General features: G+C 37.1%; 1 protein-coding gene across 2 annotated transcripts in view; it reads right to left on the bottom strand.

Annotated features, from left to right (window-relative positions):
- Positions 1-415: 415 nt before the first annotated feature.
- SP3 (Sp3 transcription factor) overlaps positions 416-25,392 on the bottom strand; it is a 34,086-nt gene continuing 9,109 nt past the window's right edge. Inside the window, exons 4-8 of one of the 2 annotated variants that reach the window (XM_066189920.1) lie at positions 23,184-23,274; positions 21,909-23,078; positions 10,182-10,374; positions 4,341-4,537; positions 416-2,183 (exon numbers count right to left, since the gene is read on the bottom strand). In XM_066189920.1, the coding sequence (XP_066046017.1) occupies positions 1,867-2,183; positions 4,341-4,537; positions 10,182-10,374; positions 21,909-23,078; positions 23,184-23,274 (1,968 nt within the window). In that variant the 3' untranslated portion in view covers positions 416-1,866. Of the gene's footprint in view, positions 2,184-4,340; positions 4,538-10,181; positions 10,375-21,908; positions 23,275-25,392 lie in introns of both variants that reach the window. The other variant, XM_066189919.1, reaches the window with a different exon arrangement.

Below are 25,392 nucleotides of genomic sequence, written 5' to 3'. Positions count from 1 at the left end.
AACTTTAGACTTCACAAATAAAACTTTCCACTTTCATTAGAGCATTATATACAGCCATTACCCTCTTTAACCTCATAGTTCTCACTTAGTCACAGCTCCTTATTAATACTCCATGTATTGTGTCAGAGGACTTGAACACAACCCACAGGATGGGGCCTACATATTCTTCATGCCCTGCTCAGCACGAGAGCGAAACATCCCCACTACACCAACACAGCACATTTGTGTCCATGCACATAAAGATGGGGGATTGTGAGCAAGGAGGTGGAAAATTACCATCTCTGTGACCATAGGGAAAGAAAACACCATTTCTGCTTCCCACCACCTACTGCAAAATAATAAAACATCCCAGGCTATCAAAGACATATTATGAAATTACAACTTGTTAGTTAACAAGAAGCACAGAAAACTCAAGTCAAAAGAAAAAAAAATAGTGTTTTATTAACTACCACACTGTTATAATACACTTTAAACGTACAATAAGGTAGCCTTTAAATTTGAGGTGGTTTTAAGAATAACAAATGAACAGATTTCCAAATGTTTGTAAATAGGTGAACTGCAGTAATTATTGTTGTACATTTTTTGAAAATGGTATAGCACTTACAGACTGGCTATATAACTTCATTTTGTACATTTTCTATAATTGAAAATATAAACAGTAATTAAAAAATAAAAAGAAAATTCAGCATAATAAAAAACATATATGTTTATCAGTTAAATGTACTGGATACATACAATTTTTAAGGGAAGAAGCAAAAAAGGAAAGATGGCTGATATTTAAATGCAGATTGACTAACCAAAAACTAAACAACAAACAAATAAAAACCTCATAACCCCCCTAGTTCACTATGACTATATCCATATGTTTGGGAGTACTGTCAATATGGAAGTGATTTTTCTTTTGTATTTGCATATGTTATATTTTACTGGTAATTTACATGATGGCTTTTAAGGCCCTGGCATACAGATGTTTTTTTGGAAAAAAGATTTGATAAAAATCACTGCTGAGACGCAATACACCTTATTTTTGGTCCTCCAATGTTCAAAAGAAGGGATATACTTCACTATAACATCTGCCTTACCACCCAAATGCTTCAACCTATACATATTTATTTTTCTTAACATTTTAAGCTTTTTAAACATTGGTTATATTGCCCACCTTGGTTATTGAAAGAATATTAACAAGACATCATTTTGGCAAATTAAATCTTAAACATGGCTTTTCAATAGGATTTAAAAGGTGACTATCCCTAGAGTTCCATGTTAAAATGTAGTTTGCAAAATCTTACAAGAGTAATGCTTAAAATATTGTACATAGTTAACCTAATTAAAATAATTAGCTTCAAAATGACAAGTTGATGAGCTAAGTAAAGCCTACACTATGTAACATTTGCTTGGAAACTTGATTTGTCAGTTATGCATAATAAAAATTCCAGTCATCAAGAAAATTACAAAATTTCTTTTATCATAATGTGATTTCTTTTCACCCATCAACTTCTTTTATCTTACAATAGATAAATACCAACATGTTCTCATTTTTTTTACACTAAACCACACAGGATTGATGCATTTGGTTAGACTACCATTTCCATCATTAAATTCTTTTTTTTTTTTTTTTAATATAACTTGGTAAAATTTCTTCTCTTCTAGATTCCAAAAGTACCTACAAAACCCATGCAATTTTACCATTTTAATATACTATGGAATATCATACAAAGTAAGGCATTTCAGTGTCATGTATAACCAAGTTACTGTCAATCCAAAAATTTTTGCACATCAATAAAAAGATATCTAAGAACTTAGGAACAATATTCTTCTCACTACTGTATAAAAATAACCACAATTAATAGGTATCTTGTGTAATATTTACTCCATTGTCTCGTTTCCCGAAACTGTGACAAGCTGTAAAGGTATTTCAGTGTTGGTAAGAATATCCTGATTGCTGGTGCCAGATGTATTAACAGTTCCTATTCCTGAAACAGAACCTTGTTGAATATTTGCAAGGATAAGTGTTGTTCCTCCTGCAGTAATCAAAGTATCATCAGATGTTGCTTCTACTGATGCCAGCACTGTACTGCTAGAGTGAATACCTTTTTTATTCTGATGTGTTTTAATGTGTTTGGCAAGATGGTCACTTCTCATAAAGCGTTTTGAACACTCCGGACAGACAAATTTCTTCTCACCTGCCAAAGAAGAAAAAAAAAAAAATTCAAGAACACTAAAAATTAAACTGCTTTTTAGAGTCAAAATTCTAACAAAAATTATACTGAGGAAGGAAGTGATCCAACATGATAAACTTCTTTGTTACATTTCTTGACACACATACAAATCCTTCATGTAAGAACTGATTTAATTTTCTGTGTGTCATCAAGTTTGGGGAGATCTTTCAGGCATGCTAGAGAATATAGCCATCTCATATCCTCAGGCTGCTAAGTTTCACTGCAATAAATAACTCCTAAGAGGAGAACAAAACCTACCAAATGCTGGACAGGGAAGACTGTGACCCAGAGCAGAATCACACTTGAGACTGACACACAAGATCATAAGGTAATTCAGGTTTGAAAGGACCTCTGAATGTCTGTGTTCTGATCTCTTTCTAAGCAGTCACCTATGAGATCAGATCTGGTTGCTGAGAAATTTATCCAGTTTTCTTGAAAACCTTTAAGGACAGAGACTGCAGGAACTCTACGGGCATCCTCTTCCAGTACCTGGCTATTCCCACAATTAAGAAGGCTTTATTTATAGCTGTTCTGAACCCTTCTTATTTCAACATACATCTGCTGTCTATTATCCTTCAACCAATACACCATCAGGGAAAGTAACTGCATTCTTAAGGGCGACCTTTGCAGGTAACTAGAGAACCACTACTAAGCTCCTCCCTGCCATTACTGTTGTCTTTGTGCATCTGAGTCCTACAGCCTTTCCTCATAAGGCAAATGTTCCAGCTTCCTGATCATCTTGGTCACTTATGAACTCACTCCTGTCATCAATGTCTTTCTTATACTGGGTGCTGAAAACAAGATGCCTTATTCATTATGCACTCTAACCAGAAAAGGGGAATAATCCCCATGACCAGGGTCTTTGCTTCTATTGATACATCTCTGGGCATCATTGCTGCTGGCCCTTGACCAGGTTCCCTTTGTCCATCTCCATTTCAAGACTCCCAGGTACTTTTCACTAGAGCTGTTTCCAACCTCTCCGTGCTTAGCCTGTGTTACCCTAAGTGTTAATTCCATCCCAGGTGGAGTACTTTGTGACTATTCTTGCTGAATTTCCTAGGATTCCTGTTAACCCATTCCTTCAGCCTCCGTCCCTCTGAATAGCAGCCTTGCCATCAACTGCATTGACTGGCCATCCCAGTTTGGGTCATCCACAAACCTAAGAAAGTTAACAGAAGAACTCTGTTGATTCCTCCAGGTCAATGATAAAGATTTTAAAAGAGGTCAAAGCACAGAGCCCTGCAGTTCTCCACCTTTTACTGGTAGGCAGTTACACTAGGAGCTATTAACCACACCCTCTGCACTGGATCATTCAACTCGCCTTTTTTTAAAAGCCATCAGCCTGTCCATCCAGACAAACTGTAACATCCCAGCTTGGATTTAGCATCCAAAATGCCTACACAAAAGTACACCATTAAGAACAACGTGGCATATTTTTCACAAACCTCCAAAGACATTTTTCTAAGCAATGTAAATGCTGATAAGTACAAAAAGTTATCTATGGTTTTTTCAAATATTATAATTTACAAGGTAAGCATCCTGTTGAATGCAAATATGGATTTAGTTTGTAAGAAAACAGATAAAACAGACACGAGATTTTAAACTAACTGCTCCTTGATAAGGTGGAATATCTACATTCATTTCTTTGTTATAGATGGAAGGAGAAATGCGAACCTGACTGGTGGTCTAACCATGAAACTAAAAGATGTAGAATGATGCACCATCACATGATCTTCTTTGATTTTAGAAATGATATCTAATCCCCAGGCCACCTAGTCTTCTTTTTTTTCTTACTGAAGTTTTAAGATAGAAAAAGAATTATTATCTGGTTCAAACAAATAAAATGCATTGCTGAGCCTGTATCAAAGTATTCTGATTAAGCCACATTAAACATTAGCTTAAATGTCAGTTCTGAATCAAGAGGTGGTTGTTTTATCTCCTCAGACCTACCAAAGATTCCAAAGTGTATACCTATCAATAAGATTTAGCTGATTTTAGAAAAATCACACTGCATTAATATCAATCCAATTCAAAGATCTGTTCTCCTCTTAAAAGCCATTTATCCAAGCTCAGTCCATAGCACTCCTTTAGTTAAATACACCAGAATCAAAGACTGGAAACCTGTGTGCGTTCTTCGGTGTCGCTGGAGCTCATCGCTGCGAGTGAACCTTTTGCCACAGAACATCCAATTACAGACAAATGGACGCTCTCCAGAATGCCAGCGGAGATGAGCTCTCAAATGTGAAGTTTTCCCATATACTTTGCCACATCCTGGTATGTGACAGATGTGTTGCTTCTTTTTTCCCAAGTTGGAGCCTCTGTTTAAACAAAACAAAACAAAACAAAACAAAACAAAACAAAACAAAAGAGAGAGAGAGAGAGAGAAGTTATTAATTCTAACACACTCCTCCTAAATACTGGTCATATACATACATGGGGCTCCACATACCACAATGGATCTGCAAACTAACCCGAGCAGCTTCATGTTTTTGTTTCAAATACAACTGGATTCCAGTATACTCCATAAGAAGCTGGAAATAAATTCTATAATGCTATCCCAACTCCACAGAAAATTATAAATTCAGCTGTGTATGAAATCTATGTGATAGAAGCATAACCTTTAAGAAGCATACATGTATATGAAGTTGGAAATACAGTTATTACTGCAGTTTGTACCACTTTGATGTTGAAGTGCCCATATTTTACATTTCTCCAAGTTTCAGGTTTTTACCATATCAAAGGTAGTTTTGGCAAAGAAAAACACAAATTACTGCAACTGCCAAAATGGACATTGGAGATTTTGGCAGCTGGGTAGAGAACAGATGGGACTTTTGGCATCTTGGGGAAACCTGAGAATCAGTTTGGGGTTTGAACATAAGCATACTAACCTGAATGCTTTCACTAAGAGATGGAAACTGATCTTGCTGACATTTAAATCAATTCCTTGGTTTTTCAGTTAAAAAAAAAGAAATCCATCACAATGAACACAAAATTCACAGACAGTATAATCCAGACTAAGCTTGATGCTTATTTTTAGGTGCTGTCTCACTGAAATGGCAGGTGATCGGGGGAGCACCTGATACAACAGCCTAATTTTTAATTTTTATTTTTAAATCAAATCACAAGAGATAGATAAGAGAAGACCCAGAGAAAGATCACTCTGGCCAGTGCAGACCATCATGATTGATTTTAGCCAATTTAAGCGTTTGCTACTGCTGAAAGGGGCACTTGAGGGAATAGGTCTGGCTGACAACACTGCTACATGAATGGTAAATGCTGGTACGAGGGCAGAGATTGGAAAATGCATCCAGGCATCAGGTCACCTTATTCATCAGCAATGTTAACTTAGAACACTTTAAGTGGATTCTGAAATCACAGTCTTGGGTGCTCCATCCTCCATGACTGATTATACAATTTTCAGCTGCCTCCCCAGGGCAGTTTTTTTCTTTAAACTGGGTGCTTTAGCTTCTGGTTTACATCTAACAAAGGTTCAGGCTAACGTGCATACAGGCTTCAAGGAGCTAGCCATTGCCACAAGCATTTTTGAACATGCACAAAAATGAACTCACTCTAAAACCTCACCGTGTCTAAAGGGGATTCCATCCTAATCACGTATGTACCTAAAACATTACAGACAGTCCAGGAAAGTTAGGAGATAAAATCCCATTAAGTCCTAGAAAATGTTTCTACAAATTCTCAATATAGAGCAATCTTCATAGTGCATCATTAGGCATTTTGTCTCAGAAGATAAAAACATCACTTGTACCTACTAATCATTTGTCATGACAAATACAAGTTTTGATTTCAGAACAAATTCAACGGCAGCAGAAGCAGAGTCCAGAAGGCTTTTGATCCTGTTGCAGCAGGATAACCATCTGAGGACTTCATCCTCACACCTTCTCCAAATAAACCCTAGTGTCTTCCCTTCCACAGTAATTAGTACAAATATTTTGTAACTTAGCATGATACAGTACACAAATTGGATGAAATCACATCAAAATTCCCTCAGATTAGTGTTAATATTCCAAGTCAATCATCTGAAATTGCTTCATTGCACCTTTAGTCTAGACTGAAGGAAACCAAGGTTCAACTCATGGTCATTATTTTGCACAGGCGTTAACACGATTTTAAGCACCTAACTGGTGACAGAATTCCTTTGCAGACTCCCAAGTTCCAAGTGAGGGGGAAGTTAGGGATCCACAGAATGAAACCCACAAGACTGAGAATTAGCAACTAAGAGTATTTACTCTATGCAACTTCCTGTGGGTATCTGCATGTCTGCTTCATGTGTGCTCTAAATTGACAGGATACAAGACAAATTCTACCAGGATACTTTGCCGCTGTGACAGTTTGGCTCCATGGCCAAACACATCATGCTAAGAGGCCTTTCTTGCTGCACTGGCCAATGGCAATCATCACTGAATAGATGTATATGCCTCCAGCCGACTCCTTGAGTGGAGCCTTAAAAACAATTAATTTTAAAGTATTTCCATAGTACATTTTAGCTTTACAAAGACTGGAAATGACGTTAATAACTAGACTGCTACAGTTTCAGCTGGAAACACCTTAATTCACTGAGAAATTGGACTTTATATTCAGCAGTATTTCCAGCAATAACATTAAGTATTTCAAGGGTAAAACACACACTTATTAATTACTTTAAGAATGTGTTTTTTAGCATTACATACCTGCAGTGGTACTCAGAAGCACAGTTCCTCTATATATCAGACAGTAGTAATTATATCTCAATATAATTCCAGATGTAATCGTTAGGAGGGTGAAATCTCTAAATGTAACCGAGAGGAGACTGAACTTTCTACTTAACTTCAGACACCTTAACTAAAAGCCTAACTAACATTCTCTTTGAGAACAGTCATCCTTTGAGGCATGTGTATCTCTCTGTCCATTTGCTTATTCCCCATTTATTATATCAGCTTGGGGCTAAAAGGTGTTAATTTACAAATCTAATACATCATCATCTTCCTTTCCTACTTTCCCTCCCACCGAGTAAGGCAAAGATAATAGTGGCTTCCCACTTCACAAAACTGGCACAAATCTGAAGACTGCAATGTAGTTCAATTCCAAAAGCCAACAACAAAAACCAGAAAAAACTTCTCAACTTGCCTCTGAATCCAGAAAACTGAAAATGCAAGAAATACCAAAACCAATACTATATAATAGATGAAATTATGATGAAGTCTGCATACATGAAGCCATTTTTCTTCTCCTTCTCCATTCAGAGCATAGAATGAATAGTATTAATTGAGTGAAACCTATTCATTTTTTCACACTGATTTAAAGTACTTTTCCTGTTTTACTAGTTACATATGATTTGTGTACTAGGTTAAATACAGAATTATTCATTTCTCCAGGGTTTTTTTTTCCTGATCATGGGTACTGACAACACTCACAATCTCTAAGCAATTCACCAACATTAATGGCTTTATCATCCTAACGTTTTGGTATGGTGAACCTGAACTAGTACAATCACTTTGTACATCCAACTATGAGGTAAAAAGAGATTAAGGCCAAAATTGTCAAACACCCACCAGCTTGAGGTGTCAAGGTTAATGTAGTAGAAGCATATTTTCTCAGAGTACTGTAGAAGTTCACAGTCTGCTCACTCAAATTCCTCACAGGAATGAACTCAGTACTTCTGCAGTGGAAAAGGTGGGGTATATAGATCTACACCTCCAAAATTTCAGAGCCCTGTTGCTGCAGTCCTATGTCTCATTCCCTAAAGACCTCCCCATTTCTGCAATAAGTGAAGCAGGTGACAACCATTACACAGCCCTGATTCATTCCCTGCATATCAGCCATCCCATCCACCGAATGGCACTGACGCCATATGAAAAAAATAGTACAGTCAAGTAATTAGAAACCAAGTGATAATGTATATGCACAAGGAATTAAGTTAAAGTTCCCAGGATATCTTAACTAAGTATTTGCCCAATTTCAAATTTTGCAACTTTAACATCATTCTAAGAATTATGAATGCTATACAAAAGCAAATGTCTTACTCTCTGAAACTCTGCAAACCAGCAGAGTTGAAAGACAGATCAGAGAACTTCCAATTCTATCACTAGGGATGAACAGGTAACCCTAGCGGCTATGGCACATTATCAACACTCAAATATGCTTTCAAGTGAGCTTATTCCTTTCTCCTAAACTCTAAAGGAATTTTACATTCTGGTGGGAAAGTTGCTCTAGCAACTGTAAGCACTTTTATTCTTTTCTGTTTCCCCACCATTGTCTCTTTCATTATCCTGTTTCTCTTCCAGTTCTAATTCTTCTCACATCCTGACTTCTTGTCCTACTTTTCCTAGCTACTTTGTATGTTTGATGTGTCCAGGCCTTCCTTTACAGTGGATTTCAGATTCTCATGTAACTCTGCTGTAGCTCTTTCCCAAAAATCACATATCTGAGTTTTCAGTCAGACTACACCCTTCCCCAGACTTCCCAAACCATCTCTCAAAAAGATTCTCTCTCGGGCTGAAACTCCAAAATTTCATTTTATAGCAACTCCACTCAGAAGGAAGAGGATTTTACAGAGGAGATTTCTAAATTAAAACCACTGTAGTTTGGAACAGAGCATGAAGAAGATCAAACACCTGGAAACTCTGCTTTCTAAGAGTACAGGCAGTGCAAATCACATTTTCAGAGTTTTCTCCTGAAATGAAACAAATCTCCACCCAGGGTGTACTTTGGGCAGATTTCCATAGCAGAGCCAGAGTTCACCAAGAACTTAGAAATGTCTTGTGCCATGTTGCAGTGAACTACACATAGAAATTAAACAAGAGGAATCTGATGGACAAAGATGCTGCACAACCCGCAGACATTATCACTAGCTTTGCTGCTGATGTAAATGTATCAAGAGTCTTTTTCTCTTAAACTTGATATGTACTCAGCATGGCTGCCTGAGATATTACCTCCCCGTGCTTGCAAGGCAGATATCCAAAATATGCAGCAAGAACTGACAAGAAACTTGACAAGAGATGTAGCTCAGCCAGTGCCATTAGAACTCTTAGCTCCACCAGGCACCAACAGGTTCTTTAAGACATTTTACTGATTTACACTGTAGTTCACAAACATATAAAGATTTCCATTCTAGTGAAGAAACTATTATCAAAATGGAAAATCTTAGTGTACTGAAAAGAAGCCCCTGCCCAATTTTCTCAAGCACAAACACAACTAAATATTTTCACTTGTAAAATGCATCTTATTACCCTTCCCCTTTCATATCCATAATCAAGACATTTAAAATTATGTGTTTAGAACTAGAATAAAATCTTCAGAATAATAAAAAAAAGTAATATTTGAATGAGATGCACAAAAATGAAGCATAAGTTCTAATGCAACACTGAAGTTTAATGAATTGGAACTTAGTACCTCTTTGTTAGTCAAATCTCACTAACGTTGACTGAAAACAGTTCAAAATTTGTTATATAAAGTTATTATACAAACCTTGTTATGTTATACAAACCTTGTTTTTCCTAGGAAACCAGTGAATAAGAGAACTAGGAAAACTGTACTTTTGTAACACTCTAAAGCAATTAAACTGTGAAAAAAATGCTCAGTCACTGAGGAAATGCAGGAACATACGATTTAATCAAGTTCTTGACATATGAGAGGGAGCCAATCACAGATGTGCATATTACAAAATATTTCATTTTCATATTTTTAGGGCAATGGTCTATCCCCCTCACTTGTACTAGGTGACATCTAACTCCACATTTTTTCAACTAATCTCAAAGGAGTAACTCAGAAAGGATAGAATAATCTGCTTTTTCATCTGCAAACTCCAAAATGAAAGTGTTAGTCCTTTATTGCATAACCTCTTTTGCATAAGCCTCTAGTTTCCTCTAAATGTAGACAACTGCTGTTAACAAAAGCTCATTTTTTTCTTGCCTATTATTCATTTTTCATCATTATATGTGTGATATGACACTGAACTTTACATACCTTCCACCACCTTCTTTGCAGTTGGGACATGTACATGCGACTCGTCGCAGTCTTTTTCCCTCCTGATGTGGTTGGTCCCCTTCCTCATCTACGACCTGTACTCTCAAATGTGTTAGATCATTAGTATTCAGTGTAGAATCACCACTGAGCTGCCACTCTTCTGGATCAGGATCCTCTTCTTTAATCCTAATATCTGAGAAAAAGAACAAACACAGATCCATAAGCAGCCCATTAGACAGAAAGGAAACCATAATGATCAAATCTTTTTATTCTTGAGAGCACTGTGTCAGTCAAAAGTCAACATCCTTAAGTGCATTCAAACATTGCTTCTGTGCCCTTGTAACCTGTATTTAAAAAGTTTATCTTACTATACATTTCAAAGTTGAAGATAAACTATCATACTTTGTTGTAGCTTAAGTTTGAACTGTTCTTGGTGAGGAATGCTGTCCTCAGGGGAACACCAGGGAAAAACTGAGGAAAAACAAGAGGTGAGACAGAGGTTGAAGAAAATGTAAATGCATGTTTCAAAAGATCCTGAGTAGCCATTTCTGTTTTCACAGCATTTCTGAATTAGTGTCACAGGTAGCAGCAACAGCCTTCCTAAACCGTCTTCAGAAGTTTCTACTATGTTCAGAGATATATAAAATACTGTGAGAAATCAATCTAATAAAAGGTTTTCCACCTGAGAAAGACCAAGATCCCTAAGGAAAATTTATTTTATAAGGAAACAAATTTTGTTGAAGCTTCAAACTAACATCTGTCTACCTTTTTGGACACATTCAAGAAACTGCTTTTTCAGCAAAACAAACTCGGTTATCATGCAGACTTCTATCCTTAAATGCTGAAACATTAACTGAGCATTGTGGCCACTCTAAGTTCTTTCTGGGAGTCAGTGCATCAGCCATTACATGTCTGTAATGAAGACAAAGCTGCACAGATTGCATGATAAAACGTAAGAAAAACTCTGTTGGGTAATATGATAAAGAACATCCTGTCCCAGCAGAGATCAGGAAAGAAACCAATGACAAAATATATAAAGAGTAATAGTTATCTGGTCTACCTTCAAAATCATCTCCAGCATTCATCTGTTTAGAGACAAAGGATATTGCTACACAAAAATTTTCTTGATGCTAATACAGTCTCAGCCCAGTCATCCCTAACACCACAATTTGCCTTTCTTTTGCACACATATAACCATATGCAGGACTGTCCTGTACCCTACACCACTGATGTAACTACAGTTAAAGTAATTCTCCAGGAAATCACTGCATTGGGAAGAGAATTCCAGGTCAAAACCAGGGAAGTCTAGAATGCTCATCTGGCTTGGCTGCAAAAATCAGTGATGGAAATTAAGTTTGCATGAATATGACAGGCTCTGAGCTGTGGGAATCCAGGAGCAAGCATACTCACATCTGTTGATTTTTTACACATGTGCCCAAAGTCACGTGCACACTGAGCTTCACTGTTATACCATCACAAGTTCACAATTTCAGACAGCACCACAATAAATATCTTTCATGTGAAGACCTAGAAAACCTGTGTTGACTTCAGGTCTTCTGCGTGAGCCACCAAACTACCTTTCCTACCAAGTTAAGCTATTTTCTGAGACTCAGTTAAAAAATAACTTTATTATGTTATATAGAAAATTAATTTTATATAAGCAAACATTAAACCACTATAAAACAAAGTTTTTAGAATTATCTTTCAAATAACTACTAAGTATACTAATACATTCACTTAGAGCAACTTTAGAAAAAGGCAAAAGCCTGATTCACTCTTGCATAAAAGGGCACATTATAGGAATTTAAATACAGCAAGGCTGCCAGCACAGGCCAATGCAAGTCTCCAACCAGTTCTTTCGGACTGCGTGATACACACTATACTCAAAATTATTTTGCCAATCAAATGTAGCACAAAATGTACACTGTATAAACTCTGGTTTTATCTAAAATAAGAATTTTTAATAAAATAACACACTGTTTTAAGAAGGTAATTTCAAGATTGTCTCACTAACATTAGACAGTGGCATATAGTGTGCCTGAAAAGTCAGTAGCTGAATCCAGTTAAGACTGTACACATATACTTCAAAAGAGATATGCTAAGATGAATGGAACAAATTAGGGTATGGATCTGTGCTCCCAAGACCCAACTCCACTACTGAAGTCAAACACTCCATATGATTTCTCCTATTACACTGACCTCCTAAAGTCACACTCTAATGATACAGCTATATCTAAGAGCTGAAGCATGTCCAAAAAGTCTATTACTGCATGCCAGTATCCATGACTTTCTACCTTCTATGCAATGTCTGTTCCACTTTACAAACTTTTGTCATGAGTTCCTTCCACTTTTTCATTAGTATCTCTCTATTCCCAGTTTCTCCCAATCACCACTATTACCACAGCAGCACACAGACCTACAATAGTTTTATAATGATAGATGCATAATTGAGAAACTTATTTGGGAAAAAAAAAAAAAAAAAAAAAAGGCAGGACAGACAAAACATTCCTAACAGTTGAGGATACTGGAGAAGACAACAATTTGCATAGATATAAAATAGTTTATAGCATTATTCTAGAGAATGCAAAACTGAAATGAAGACAAAGTGGTACTGTGCTTTTAGTTTTGTGCTGTGCTTTCTGGTCATCTTGGTAATGCAGGAAGTGTAGCTATAGCTTTAGTTATTCATCAGAAGGACCATCTTCTACTCCGGCACACAAAAAAGTACAACATAAATAGACAATTTACAGACTGGACCTGTTAATACTATGTAGACTATACTTTAAATGAAACACAATTAAAAGAAATATCAATAGAAAAAGAGTTTATATAGCCTCTCCAGGATGTAGTATAGCAGAGAGTGGGCAGGACCAAAACCCACAGTGAATGCGATTGCCATAAATGATGTCCTCAGAACCAATGAGTCTGTTGCCTTCCAAATAGGTTTTATATTATTGCAAGAGCTAAGGTTAAAATTCCAACAGTATTTTTTGGAAGGAGGAGAGGTGTCGCTCATGAAGATGCTGAAAAGGCAAACCATGGAGAAGAGCTACAGATTACATGTTCTTCAATGCAATGGAATTTGAGATTATGAAAATTCACGTAGATACCAGAGACTATGTTTCTCCCCAGTGTTCTTCTACATGTGCTCTATTCTAATTCAGCCTAAACTGAGAGAATTTACATAAACTCTGCAAAAGAAGAGGCCTAAAAGAATTCATATCATCCCTGAAGTCATGACAAGCTGATGCAAACACTAGCAAATCTGAGGCAACTTTTGCCTTCTACCAATTAAACATAGGCTAAATACAGGTTACATTTTCTTCACTACTCCTTTATTTCCATGCTTTCACATTTCTATATGCCCTTACTTTTATAGTTCAAGACTTAGTTCTAGGTAAGTATGAAGGGTAATTTTAGACAAAGATATTGTTTCAAACTGCCAACAGATTCTGAAAAACATATATTGTGTTCAAGTTCTGCTTCCTGTCTAGTGTGCTAGATTTGGTTTAAGTTTGGCTTTTCCAAGATGGAAATTGGGATCTTGGTGAACAATTTTGTTCCAAAGGTAGTATTTCATAGTCATAGAAATCCCAGAGCTGGCTACAATATGGAACAAGATTGAGTGTATTTGGCAAATAAAACCACTAAGTAAGAGATTTGCTTTAAATGTTTCAGAGAAGAGTAGTTAAATTGACAGGATGACACAATGCAGATGGAAATGCAGTTTAAAATATTCCTGAGTACATGTGAACTATAATCGAGTGTGGAGAGAAATACTGTTGCCTACTGATATACCCAGGTCATTTACCTACTTCTCCAGGTATCAGATGAATGCATCCATTAAGCTTCACATTATGTCTTGGTCTGTTTCAACCAGGACTTAGGAACATGTTATTTTCTGCATCTATGAAAAAAGTTATTAGTTTGCCCAAGAGCCACAGAAACAGATGAACAGAGAAGGGAAGAGGATGCAAATTTTCTTAATATATCTGCCTTTGCAGAATGTCACAAAGACACACTCAGTATTCCGTTGTAACACTCTGCAAACCACCAGCTTCTAGTTTAGCTGCTTTTCCTGGAAGCTGAAAGCCACCCTGCCAAGCTTTACAAGTTCCCGATCTGTGAAGCAGAAATATGGTTTTTGAACTGAAAACAGATTTGCAGCAGCACTGCACATACCTTCCCACCAATTTCCTCACAGAATCACAATTTCACTGCCATTTCAATTGTTTCTAATAGTTTATTTATCCAAATAAAGGCTACCCTTCCTACCTTTCCCAAGAAAAGAGATGTTAATTCCCACTTCCTTTCCATCTTCTCCTGTTGTTTTCTGTTTTCTCTACAGTTCAACCCACAATCCCTTGGAATCTTGACTCATCTTGCCTTAATCTCTAGATATGAGAAAGCTTTTAATAAAGACATTTGAATTTCTTAAGACATTGTTCTTGTTCTTTCCCACCTAAACTGAACTATCTAAATTAAACTTCCTCTACTAGTTGATCAGCTGTTCAAGTCTTTCAGACAGGAAACTCAACAGAATTATTGATTTTTACTCTGATTTGGCCCCAAATCTGAAGTGTGAAGTTAGACATTTTTATTACACAATAAATTACAAGGCAACATAGGGTACAATGCAAAGCATCATCTCGAAATGCTGGTGAACCTCAACTCAGAAGAAAGACTGTCATCTTGATTCAATAGCTCTAAATCAGATTTTAAGTTTCTGAGGAAAAACAACTGTTGTGTACAAGTCTAAGAGCAGAACTTTACAGTACTCAAGCAGTACCAGCAAAATGATTAAAAATACAGCAACAGATTTGTTTTCTTGCAAGAAACACCACATAGGGTATGTCCAAGTGATCCTATACATTATTCTAAAGCAAATATTTAAGTTTTTAAATCATTAAACACTTTAGCCAGTGCTACCACAAGGAACATGCTATGCATCAAGAAACAGTTACTTGCCCTACAGTAGCTGTACTCCCTTGAGATGTGCTGTCTACAGATTCATGATTCTGGATTCTTACAGACAGTAATGCCTGCTGCAGCACACACTTCTGCTCTTCTCATAGCTGAAAATCCAAGAGGGTCTAACTAAATAGGGGGAAGAAGAGTCAATCATGCTTAACACTGAAGAAGTCACAAACTCCAGAAATACATAAGGAAAGCAAGAGGACACAGAGAATTCTCTGACCAGCAGAGAATTCATATCTTTTCTACATAAAAGAATATCAGACTGCTACTAGGGTCAAATAACAGACTTGAGAGCAGTAATTTAGGAAGACAGAACTGTTCAGTGTTTCTGTCCTGTATTTAGGTAAACGCCAAATAATTGTCCTACTACTAGACAACAATGGAAAGCTTCCCACTGACAGTAAGTCAGGAAGATGTAAGAACAGCTACAGAAGCAACCACTTAATAAATCAACAGATTAGGATAATTTTCATTTGGCACTTTTTAAGAGAAGGCTGAAGAGCTCTCTCTAGTTTTAATGCTGCGAGCCTTCAGCCATGCGAATGCTCCAGTGGGTTAGAAAAAAGCTAATACTGTGATAATACTGAAAAAGAGTAAACAAAGACTCAAAGAAGTAGGGACAGAATTAGTGCACTCAAAATGAGATTATGTGAATAATTAGATTAAAAACTAATTTTTTATTTAAATCAACGATGGCACCGGTGTTGATGTAATATACTTGAGAGTTCTGCACAGCAAGTGTCTTACTAGGATACAGGAAAACACTTTGATTAAATGAAGTACAAAACATACTTGGAATACATAAATTAAATACTGGCATGAATTTTAGATGCAGGTTGAGAACTATCATTTCTCTACGCTAAATTATGACGATGTCATTGACAATGTGTATCTTTATCTCCTTTTGCTTTTGAAATGACTGCCTTTCGAAAAAAGTATGAGTCTTCTACAAGTAGTAAAAGACAACCCACCTACAACCCAGCCTGATCTTCAGGAGGGCAATCACAACTAGGGTCCTGGTGAGTATTCCTGGCATTATAAAAAGACTGGCATTGTCCTTGGTAGAAACTTCAGATACTTTCTATGAGCCAGATGCACTGACAAGTTTTGTTCTGATCTCAGAGATCAGAACCAAAGTAGGTGATCCTGCCAGGAGATCCAAAAGGCAAGAAAACTGCACAGAACCTGAAACAACGGCCCTAAAGTGCTGAGACTGCAAAAAGACAGAAGACAAGTTTCCAGCCTTCTTCTTAAGTTGTAGCAGTACTGGAAATAAAATCCCTTCCCTCTTTCACTCCATGGATACTTGCCACACATCCCCACAGGTGTATGAGGGCTTTCATTTTGTGTCAGGAGTATTTTGTAAAAAGGGTATTTGAAAAAATGCAAAAGGAATGTGTACCTGAAACTGTGTACGCATTCTTTAGTGAACATCCTGAGATATCTGAGACTAAGGTAACTCAAGCTAAACTCCTTAACTCTGAGAATCTATATTGCATCCCCAGACATGCAGCATACACAACACATATTTACTCAGGAGTAACATGCAACAAACTTTCACCTCACCACCACCAGCTGTAAGAAAATTCATTAATGAGCTGTTTTAGAACAAAGAGCAGAACAGCCCATGAAATACTGAAGCAGAGGAAGGATGCAACAATTCGGTATTTTCAAGAATTTGAAGAAAAAAATGTGATTCTATTCCACAACAATAGATACTGCAGTAAAAAATTAACCAGACTGACTGAAGTTCTGCGAACTTTAAGTGAGATAATTTACTGTGTGCTATGCATGACTGTGAAACACATACAAGCATGATCATCTAATTCTTCCACAATTTATTAATTTCCTTTGAAAATGATGCTAAAATAAGGAATGTAATTTAAGCATGCTGACAGCAAACTATTTACACAAGATTGGTACATAAATAGCTCTAATTCCTGCACTAACTTAAATTCATCAGTTTCCAATTTAATTTTCATATTAAAAAAGTGGGGAGAATTGTTTTTAACTGTTTTGATTTTATAACATGCAAACTAAATGCCTCAAGTGAAAACTGGATAGCCATAGACAGATGTTGTCAGATGAAAATATTTACTTAACATCATTGCTTCAGTTTACTTCATGCATTTCGTAAGACTATTTTTTAAATCAAATTCTGCTGCACAACGATACCATGCCCTTGTCCCAAAGTCTTCTTATAAAGCATGCCTTAGAAGGAAAAACTGCCTAATTGAAATTAAAATTAATAAGGTTAAATCTGAATCTTAAAGAGAAAAAACTAAGTTGTTTCTTTAAGTAGCATTCTGCACTAGTTCATCAGAAGCACTGAAACATTGCAACAACCATCCCAGCAAGTAAAACTGTGAAAACTTCATTTTTAATTTTGTTTGTTTCAGCATTTAGACTGTTTTAGGAAACAGATATTAGACCAAGCATCCCAAGATACCAGCAGATGAAAGATAAACTGTCACTTGGGCAACTATTTACCTCGAAAACTGTCAGCCAATTTTTTGGTCAAATTTAGAGTAGCTAAATTACTCTGACATGACAAAGACGTCAGATTCCGGCAGGAATGGAATGAAGTTGCCACCACAAACAGCCAACCACTCCCACTCACTACCAACTGGCTGTAAGTGAGCAACAGGCCTGACTCTAAGGTCATTGGCAGCAGGCAGATGAGTCCTTAAGCAGCTGTCTACACTCCTGCAGAAGAGGAGCTGGAAAGAAAGATGTAGAAATGAAGACCTCAGTTTTGGAGTGACACTTCGGTCAACACTTGGAAGGAATCCCTTTGACTTGACTCCAGCTGCAGACCAACCTGGAAAACTCTTTGTAGGGCAGGGGTTTTTCTCTACTTAAATAAATGAATCTTCCAGCTGAGTGTGTCTGAGTTGATAAGCAGCAAAGTCCATTCTCAAGCCAATGCTACTTTCTTTCAGGTCATTTGCTAGTGTCTTCAGATGCTACTGCAATGGTCAAAAGAAGTATATAAAAAAAATATCCAGCATCCTATAACAAGTATGCAACCTATATAAGACCAGGTAAAATTGCCTTTTTTTCCCCAGGAAATGACCAGTCCCAAACTGATTCAGTACATTAATAAATCAGCTGAGACACTATTACAATTATAATTTGATTAACATCATTAAGTTTCTTTCAGCCGGACAATGGCTTGGGGACCAGGGAAAAAATCCAGTAACTTAAAAATTCTTCCAAGCTCACAAAACTTACAGGATCAGAAACATTAAGGCCAAGTTGGTACGTTTTAGTTCCTGATAGTTTTCCAAAATAAACACTACGTTATTTGAAATATTTGAAGAAGCAATCTATATAAGCATGCTAATAAAAAACTCCACCTTTCTTGACCAGGCAGGACACTAAAGAGTAATGTGAACTGAGCATGTAATGGCTCTTCTTGTTATACACAATGCAGTATTTTATTACAAACTGCCAAAAAAAGAAGTACCCTACTAGAGAGCTTTCTCATGTTTAATTTCCTCTCAAGACCAGAAGACAGAAGCTAAAACACAGGTGAGAAAGGCATCTCTCTGCCAGTGCTTAACATATAGATACTCTTTGATACAGCTTTTTGCTAGAAAAGCAATGCTGAAGACTTTCAGCTGTGACTAACCAATACCCTTCCCTTGGTCACCACAACACTAAACGCAAGGAGGAATATGAGCTCTAATAAACATCCTAAGGCAAAACAAGCTCGGCCAAGACTTTTCAAAACAAATTCACTGCAATGTAGGTCTATGCATATGTATGCAAGGTAGAATGGACATTTTGGTAGAAGCATAATCACTGGACATCTTTCAAAGAAAACTGTACATTTACTGGACAAAGCCACTAGCTTCATATTAGGGTCTCAATGGCTTTTCACTGTGTAAACAAAATGTAGGACCTAGTTAAAGACATTCTTTCCTCACACACACTCAAGCACAGTACAGATGTCCTCTGCTGCCCACCTGGGGAGTGAACCTTGGAGAACGGCTCTCACACAATGGGCTGTAACAGCAAAACTCTAAAAGAACTGTTTTCGCTGCTACACTGCTAACAGAACAAAGTACATTATTTGGACTTCAGATAATTACCAGTCATCTCTAACACAAAACCAGGAATATGTTCTTTTTACTTTTGCCTCAGGTAGACAAATTTTCTTAAATGAAAACAGAAAATATAGCCTGACTCCACTTGGTATGAAAGGAGTTATCCGGCTCGGGGAGAGAAAATACAGAGAAACCCTTCTTATCTTGCTTCAAAGCTCATTGGTAATTGGCAAAAAAAAAAAAGGAATCAAGTAGCTTCACACTCTTTAACTTCTCTTGTTCTGCTGTCTCTTCCACTTACCTTTTTCTTTCGGTTTAAAACTGAACTGTTTCTCCTTATTTGCAAAACAACAATGTACTTTTGACTGAAAAAAACCCCCTATGATTTCATAATCTGCTTCTAATTGCATATTTATTCTCCAACCTGAAGAAAGGTTGTGAGAGGTTATAAATAAGAAGGGGAGGAACACCTCTGAAAAAGATTCTCTCAGACAAAATGCCAGATGCATATGGAAAAGACACTGAAATTCAATCAAGATAATTCAGTCTGATTCTGTCAGAAGCAGTGTCACCCTAATCATTACTGCGGAAAAGTGAGTTTCTTCTAACATAAAGGAAGGACCAATTACATTCTCCCCAAATTTAGGGAATGGCAGTTTTAATACCTTCCAATCCATTTATTATTCCTAGACAAGTAGGAAAAATGTCACTATAAATCTCCATCTTATCTTTAATATAACCAGGTGTTTATAGCTATGCACTTCAGGCAATAGTTTCTGCTATTCATCTAGTACTTCTGCCTATTTAATCACATCTCATATATCCCATTTAGTCTCTTGCCTTCCCATGTGACATTCCTTATAGGAAAACACAGTTAAAAGAATGCTTGATGGGACTCCCTTGCATTTTATTATAAACTACCATTGAAACACTCTCGCGAATGATCAACAGACAAAATGATACACAGTACAGATCAGACTCAACTTCTTTCTCATGTGCCTAGCTGGTTTGGGGTTTTTTTGCTTTCTTTCTCCTTTTCCTCTCTATCCTTCTTCTCAAGTTTCTCCTACATTACTCCACAAGCAATACCACTAGCTACATGATCCTGTACAAAATATAAACCTCAGAAATAACCCTCCTTAACTAATAATAGTTAGTAAAGGCCTCATTTTCCAAGACTTAGATTCTGACATCTGAATTTAGCTGTATTAACACACAGAAGATATGCTTTTTTTGTTACTGATGTCTATACCCTCATAGGCAACAATGTGTGATGGAGACAAACCAAGACTTCCTCTCGTCACTGTAAACAGAAAGCTTAAGAATCAAGATCAGCTAGAAGAGCAAATGCTGTGAGCAGAGCACATCCCTACAAGGCAATGAAGAGTAGGCTTATCTAGATCTGAGTAATTTTACTTGATGGTAAGTTCATAATACAGAAGTCAATTCCAAAACAAAACAAACTAAAAAACATCCCAGCATATTATTTTCAGTTCAAAATTTAGATTTCAAATGGGAAAGCAAGCTTCTTGACATAGAATACAGCAGTATCAGTAACTATATAGGTTTTGCAATCAGTAGCCTTTTGAAACAAAACTCAGCAGGTCTTCTAGGCATGTTTCACTTAACTTTGCATTCTTCTCACAACCTTAAATAGACATACAATACAAACCATGCACGTTTTAATTAAATATTTATTCTTCAGTATCTTGATGAACCAGAGAGCGGATCACATGATTATAGCAAAACAGTGATTCCCAAGCTACAGTTCCCTCCCAAATGACCCCTACTGCTCACTCTGCTCCTCATAACTAGCCTGGGCACAACCCAGTAAAGTGTTTAAATGGCTTCTCCTATAGCAAAATCTCCTGAACCACAATCATCTCTTATTCTTTTTGTTTAGGTAGTTATGCCCTGAAATTTGGAATGCACTGTGTCAACTTTACCAAAAATAAACAGGCATGTTTATTTTTTCTCACATTAAGAAACACCTATTTTAAGAAAATAATATTTTTTCTCCACCGAGACAAAACACCCTGATACTCATAATTATTGACTGTATTTAAAACATAATGCAAGTAAGCAGTATTGAAAATTCACACACAGTCTTAAGCACAGCCTCCATTTTGATATTTGCATGCTTGTTTCACTGCTGCTTACATGAGTTTCCTACATCAAAATAACACTGATAGTAATTCAGTAGGAAATTAATTCAACAAAAAGCAGATGAATAACAGCACCTCAGGGGGTCTGAAAATTTTAGAGGGGAAAAAATTGCATAAACAGAAATATTTGGATTTTCCATAGAAACTTCATCTATTCAGGATTAGGAAGAATGGGTATGTCAATGATACTGATGCCTTAGAAGAGTGGCAGCTAATAGCCAGATTTCCCCCTTTTCAATTTAGTATACAGATCTTCTCCAGGGTAAGACCTTTAAGCACAAACATTGAAGTGCTGTTAACTAATATGATTACTTGGGAGTTACATGAGCTCATACTAAAAGGAGTGAGGTATGTTCTACAATTACAGTTTCTAATGGAACAGCAGTTTCAAATAAAATCTAGCATCACCATGTTTAACCCACTGTGTTCCGTTGGCTTCAACAGCAAGACAATGATTTTCTGATTATCGTCAGTTAAACCAACAACATGCAGTAGTTAAAAACAATCTTTTGCAAAAAGAGTAAAATAAATACCTGCAGGACTGCCAGCATTTTCTCCTTGATGCAGCTGAATACCAGCAGAATCTATAGAGTTTACCGTAACTGTCTGTAGATTTGGCAATTGAGCAGTGCTTAGGCTAACTGGAGTTGATGTCAACGCACCACCTGCTGCAACTTGACCAAGAGTGAGAGTCTGCACAGGGGTCAGAGTTATTTGTTGACCAGGCGCGTTCTGAATTTGCAAGTTCTGCAAGTTCTGAACTCCTTGCACTTGAAATGTCTGCCAGGTTATCTGCCCAGAAGGGGTCACTGTTTGTGCCTGAATTAAGAAAGTTCCAGGATTCAGCTGCAGTTGAAGGTTTTGAAGAGCCTGTTGAGATATACTTTGACTTGCTTGAACACCATGGATTGTCTGTTGCGCAATACCTTGTACAATCTGGGCTTGACTGGTTGGCTGCTGCGACTCTTGTAGCTGTATGTGTTGTACAATTGGCTGTGCTGTGGAGACCTGAATATTCTGAGCCTGTGTGTCATCAGAGACTGACGTCTGGATGTAATTTCCCTGAAGATCAGAACCATGAACTTGACCACTAGTTGTGGTCAAGTCATTTGCATTTTGTTCCAATATACTTGAACTGTCTATGGTAACGGGCAATTGTGATGAAGATGACGTTGGCACAAATAAGTCATTATCAGTGGCAGTTTCTGTAATTTCAGGAGAAACTTGCTCACCAGTCCTTTCAGAAGTATCTGAACTATCCATGGCCTGTCCGGTATTTATCAAGTGCCCATCTGCATTAATGCCTGCTGTCATGGTTTGAGAACCACTGCCAAGTCCCAGAGAATCTAGATCAACACTATTAATGGGTACAAAAGTAATATTTCCTGGCAGTCCAAGAGGGACGTTAGCAACCACTTGTGCTTGGCCAGGGTAAGACGAACCACCAATTGCAACTCCCTGAACCTGGACTTGACCAGACTGACCAGATAAGATATTCTGAATATTAGCTGAAGATGTTCCAGAGGCAATGATGGTTTGATTCGAGCCAGGAATGATCTGAATTTGACCAGTTTCTTGATTTATACTGCTATTATCAGAAGAGGCTGCAAAGCCAAGTTGAACCTGCTGACCATCCGCTGTCTGGATCTGGGGTATTACTTGGTATTGTACGTTAGACACTGTACCATTCGACGAATCTGATCCTGGTGCAACAGAAAAGATTTGTTGATTTTGCAAACTCTGAATAGGAAGGACATACTGCCCACTTGACGTTACTGTGGCAGCACCTGGAATCTGTACTATATTACCAGCTTCATCCTTTATAGTGGTAGGAGCTGCAGACAAGACCTCCCATCTGTTTGGAGCTCCAGCTAATTGCACAGAAGCCAAATCCCCTGTCTGAATAAAAAGAAAAAAGAAAACAAAAAATTAAAACAAAAGTTGTACAGACTATGTGTTAGACCAGTCATGCAATTCAACACTAGATATTGATACACTACGGGGAAAACATGCAGTACAGCTTATATAACCATCAGTAATTGGATCAAAACTATGAAATACGGATTTTATAAGTGATCTAATGCCTAAGCCAGAGTAGCCAGCCTGTGGGTCATGAGCTGCACGTTGCTTGCGAACATGTCAAATGCAGCTCCTATGTCACGGCTGTGTCAGGTGACCAGCGGCAGGGTTATTCTGGTGGCAGGGCTGCTGGGTAATCCAAACCCCTGGCTGTGGGAAGGGGAGCTGGCAGGGGATGCTGGAGTTCTCATCACCAACTCACCCTGGGACTCAGAAACACTCTTTGCCCAACTAGGCAACTACTGCAAAGAAGTGGAAGAATTGCCATAAAGCCAGTGTTGCCTAGATCTCCACTGCCTTTCAACTCTGTTTTATATTTCTGCATTTTTTGACTCCCAGCAGTACAGAGAATGTTAAGAAGTGATGTAGTCACACAGTTAGAATGATAGGACAACCTCAGTTTGTTACACATAACACAAAGCTCTAGTATTTAAAAGCTAGCAGGAGTTAGTTTCACTAAGGAAGAAGACTTCTAGACTATGAACTTTTACATTGAAATCATGTTTGGATTAGTCATATGCATCAGTTAGGAGGGAAAAAATTATCTTCATTAAGTTGGAACAATAGAATAGGCCAGTGTTTCAGAGTAGACCCCAGATGCTTAAAGAGCCTATTATGCATTTGGTTTTTATTCAGTAAAGAAAAGGTAAATTGCACTTACCTTTCTTTACCAAAGCAAGCTTTTTTAGAATAGAGTATTAAGAATTAGATTTAACATCCTGCAATACTTAGCACAGATTTGCATAGTCAACCAGCTTGGTATTGTAAGTAACCATCAATCTAAAAAAATAGGAAGTAAAGTTTCTCCTTATCTGTTTTACCATACTAAAGTAAGCCAGTGGAATAACTTCATATTAGCAACATGTAACTAACCTGTTTTACAACCAGTTCAGCTCTGTGAAACAAATCTAGTCTCTCTGGCAGAATCCAGAGGATATAGAAAGAAAAGCTCTGGTTTGTCCTTCTGCACTCATCCTGTGATTGCTCCTAGTAGGGAAGTTACCAGAATATATCGCAATTTTTCTCTGATGCTGCATTCTGACTTCCTTCAGAACAAAACCAGGACATGCAAAATACAAAACACATCTAATTCTTTCCTAACATAGCATTGAGACCTAACCAGTCTGAAAGACTCCTGCAGTACGCACCTGAGTCAATTTAGTCCACAGTGTTAGATGAGACTTCACTAGTTTCATAATCTTATCTTATTCCAACCCATAACACTACAAAATTTGCATGTAAAGGAAAAATACTGCATTTAAGTCTGAGTACTTATTAGAAGAAGTTCCACTGTGCTGACCAAGCTTCATTTTCAATAAGGAAACAGATATCATGGTCCTAAATTCTTCAAGAATTCTAAAAATTATTATTGTGCAAAAACCAAAAGAATGCCAGCCTTCTTCAGCCCTCAAAGACACAGACCATTGACTCTTATTAAGAGTTGGACTCAGTGATCCTTGGGGATCCTTTCCAGCTCAAAATATTCTGTGGTTCATAAGTAAGATTCATTATTTTTCAGGTAGTACATTATTAAATAGATTCAGCATCACCAGAACAAAACTAATGTTACGGCCTTAATGCTTCAAGGAAAAGAAACAGAAAAAGGAGAACAATAATTCTCTATTATTTTCTTTTCCTCTTATACTGATCAACCTTTCATTTAAAAAATATATTTAAATTTTGTAGTCTTTCAAACTCACAACTTATGATACTAGAAGAACAAACATGTAATATTCCATATCACAATATCTTACCTAGAAAAAGACAAGTTCTATTTTCCTCTGCTACCACATTAGCTTTATACACTTGTGTTTAATATTGTTTACACGTAGATATCAGTTGCTGAAATGCTGCTAAGAAAGTTCATAACTACTCAATTCACAAGCATATAAATACCTATTATCTGAAAGTTTCACAAAATATCAAAAGACCCATAGA

The sequence above is a fragment of the Chamaea fasciata genome, unplaced genomic scaffold, assembly GCF_029207755.1.
Source record: "Chamaea fasciata isolate MVZ Bird 193981 ecotype frontalis unplaced genomic scaffold, bChaFas1.0.hap1 SCAF_8, whole genome shotgun sequence".
NCBI lineage: Eukaryota > Metazoa > Chordata > Aves > Passeriformes > Sylviidae > Chamaea > Chamaea fasciata.
The sequence above is the reverse complement of the archived record's forward strand: the minus strand, read 5'-3'. Positions and strand labels throughout refer to the sequence as shown.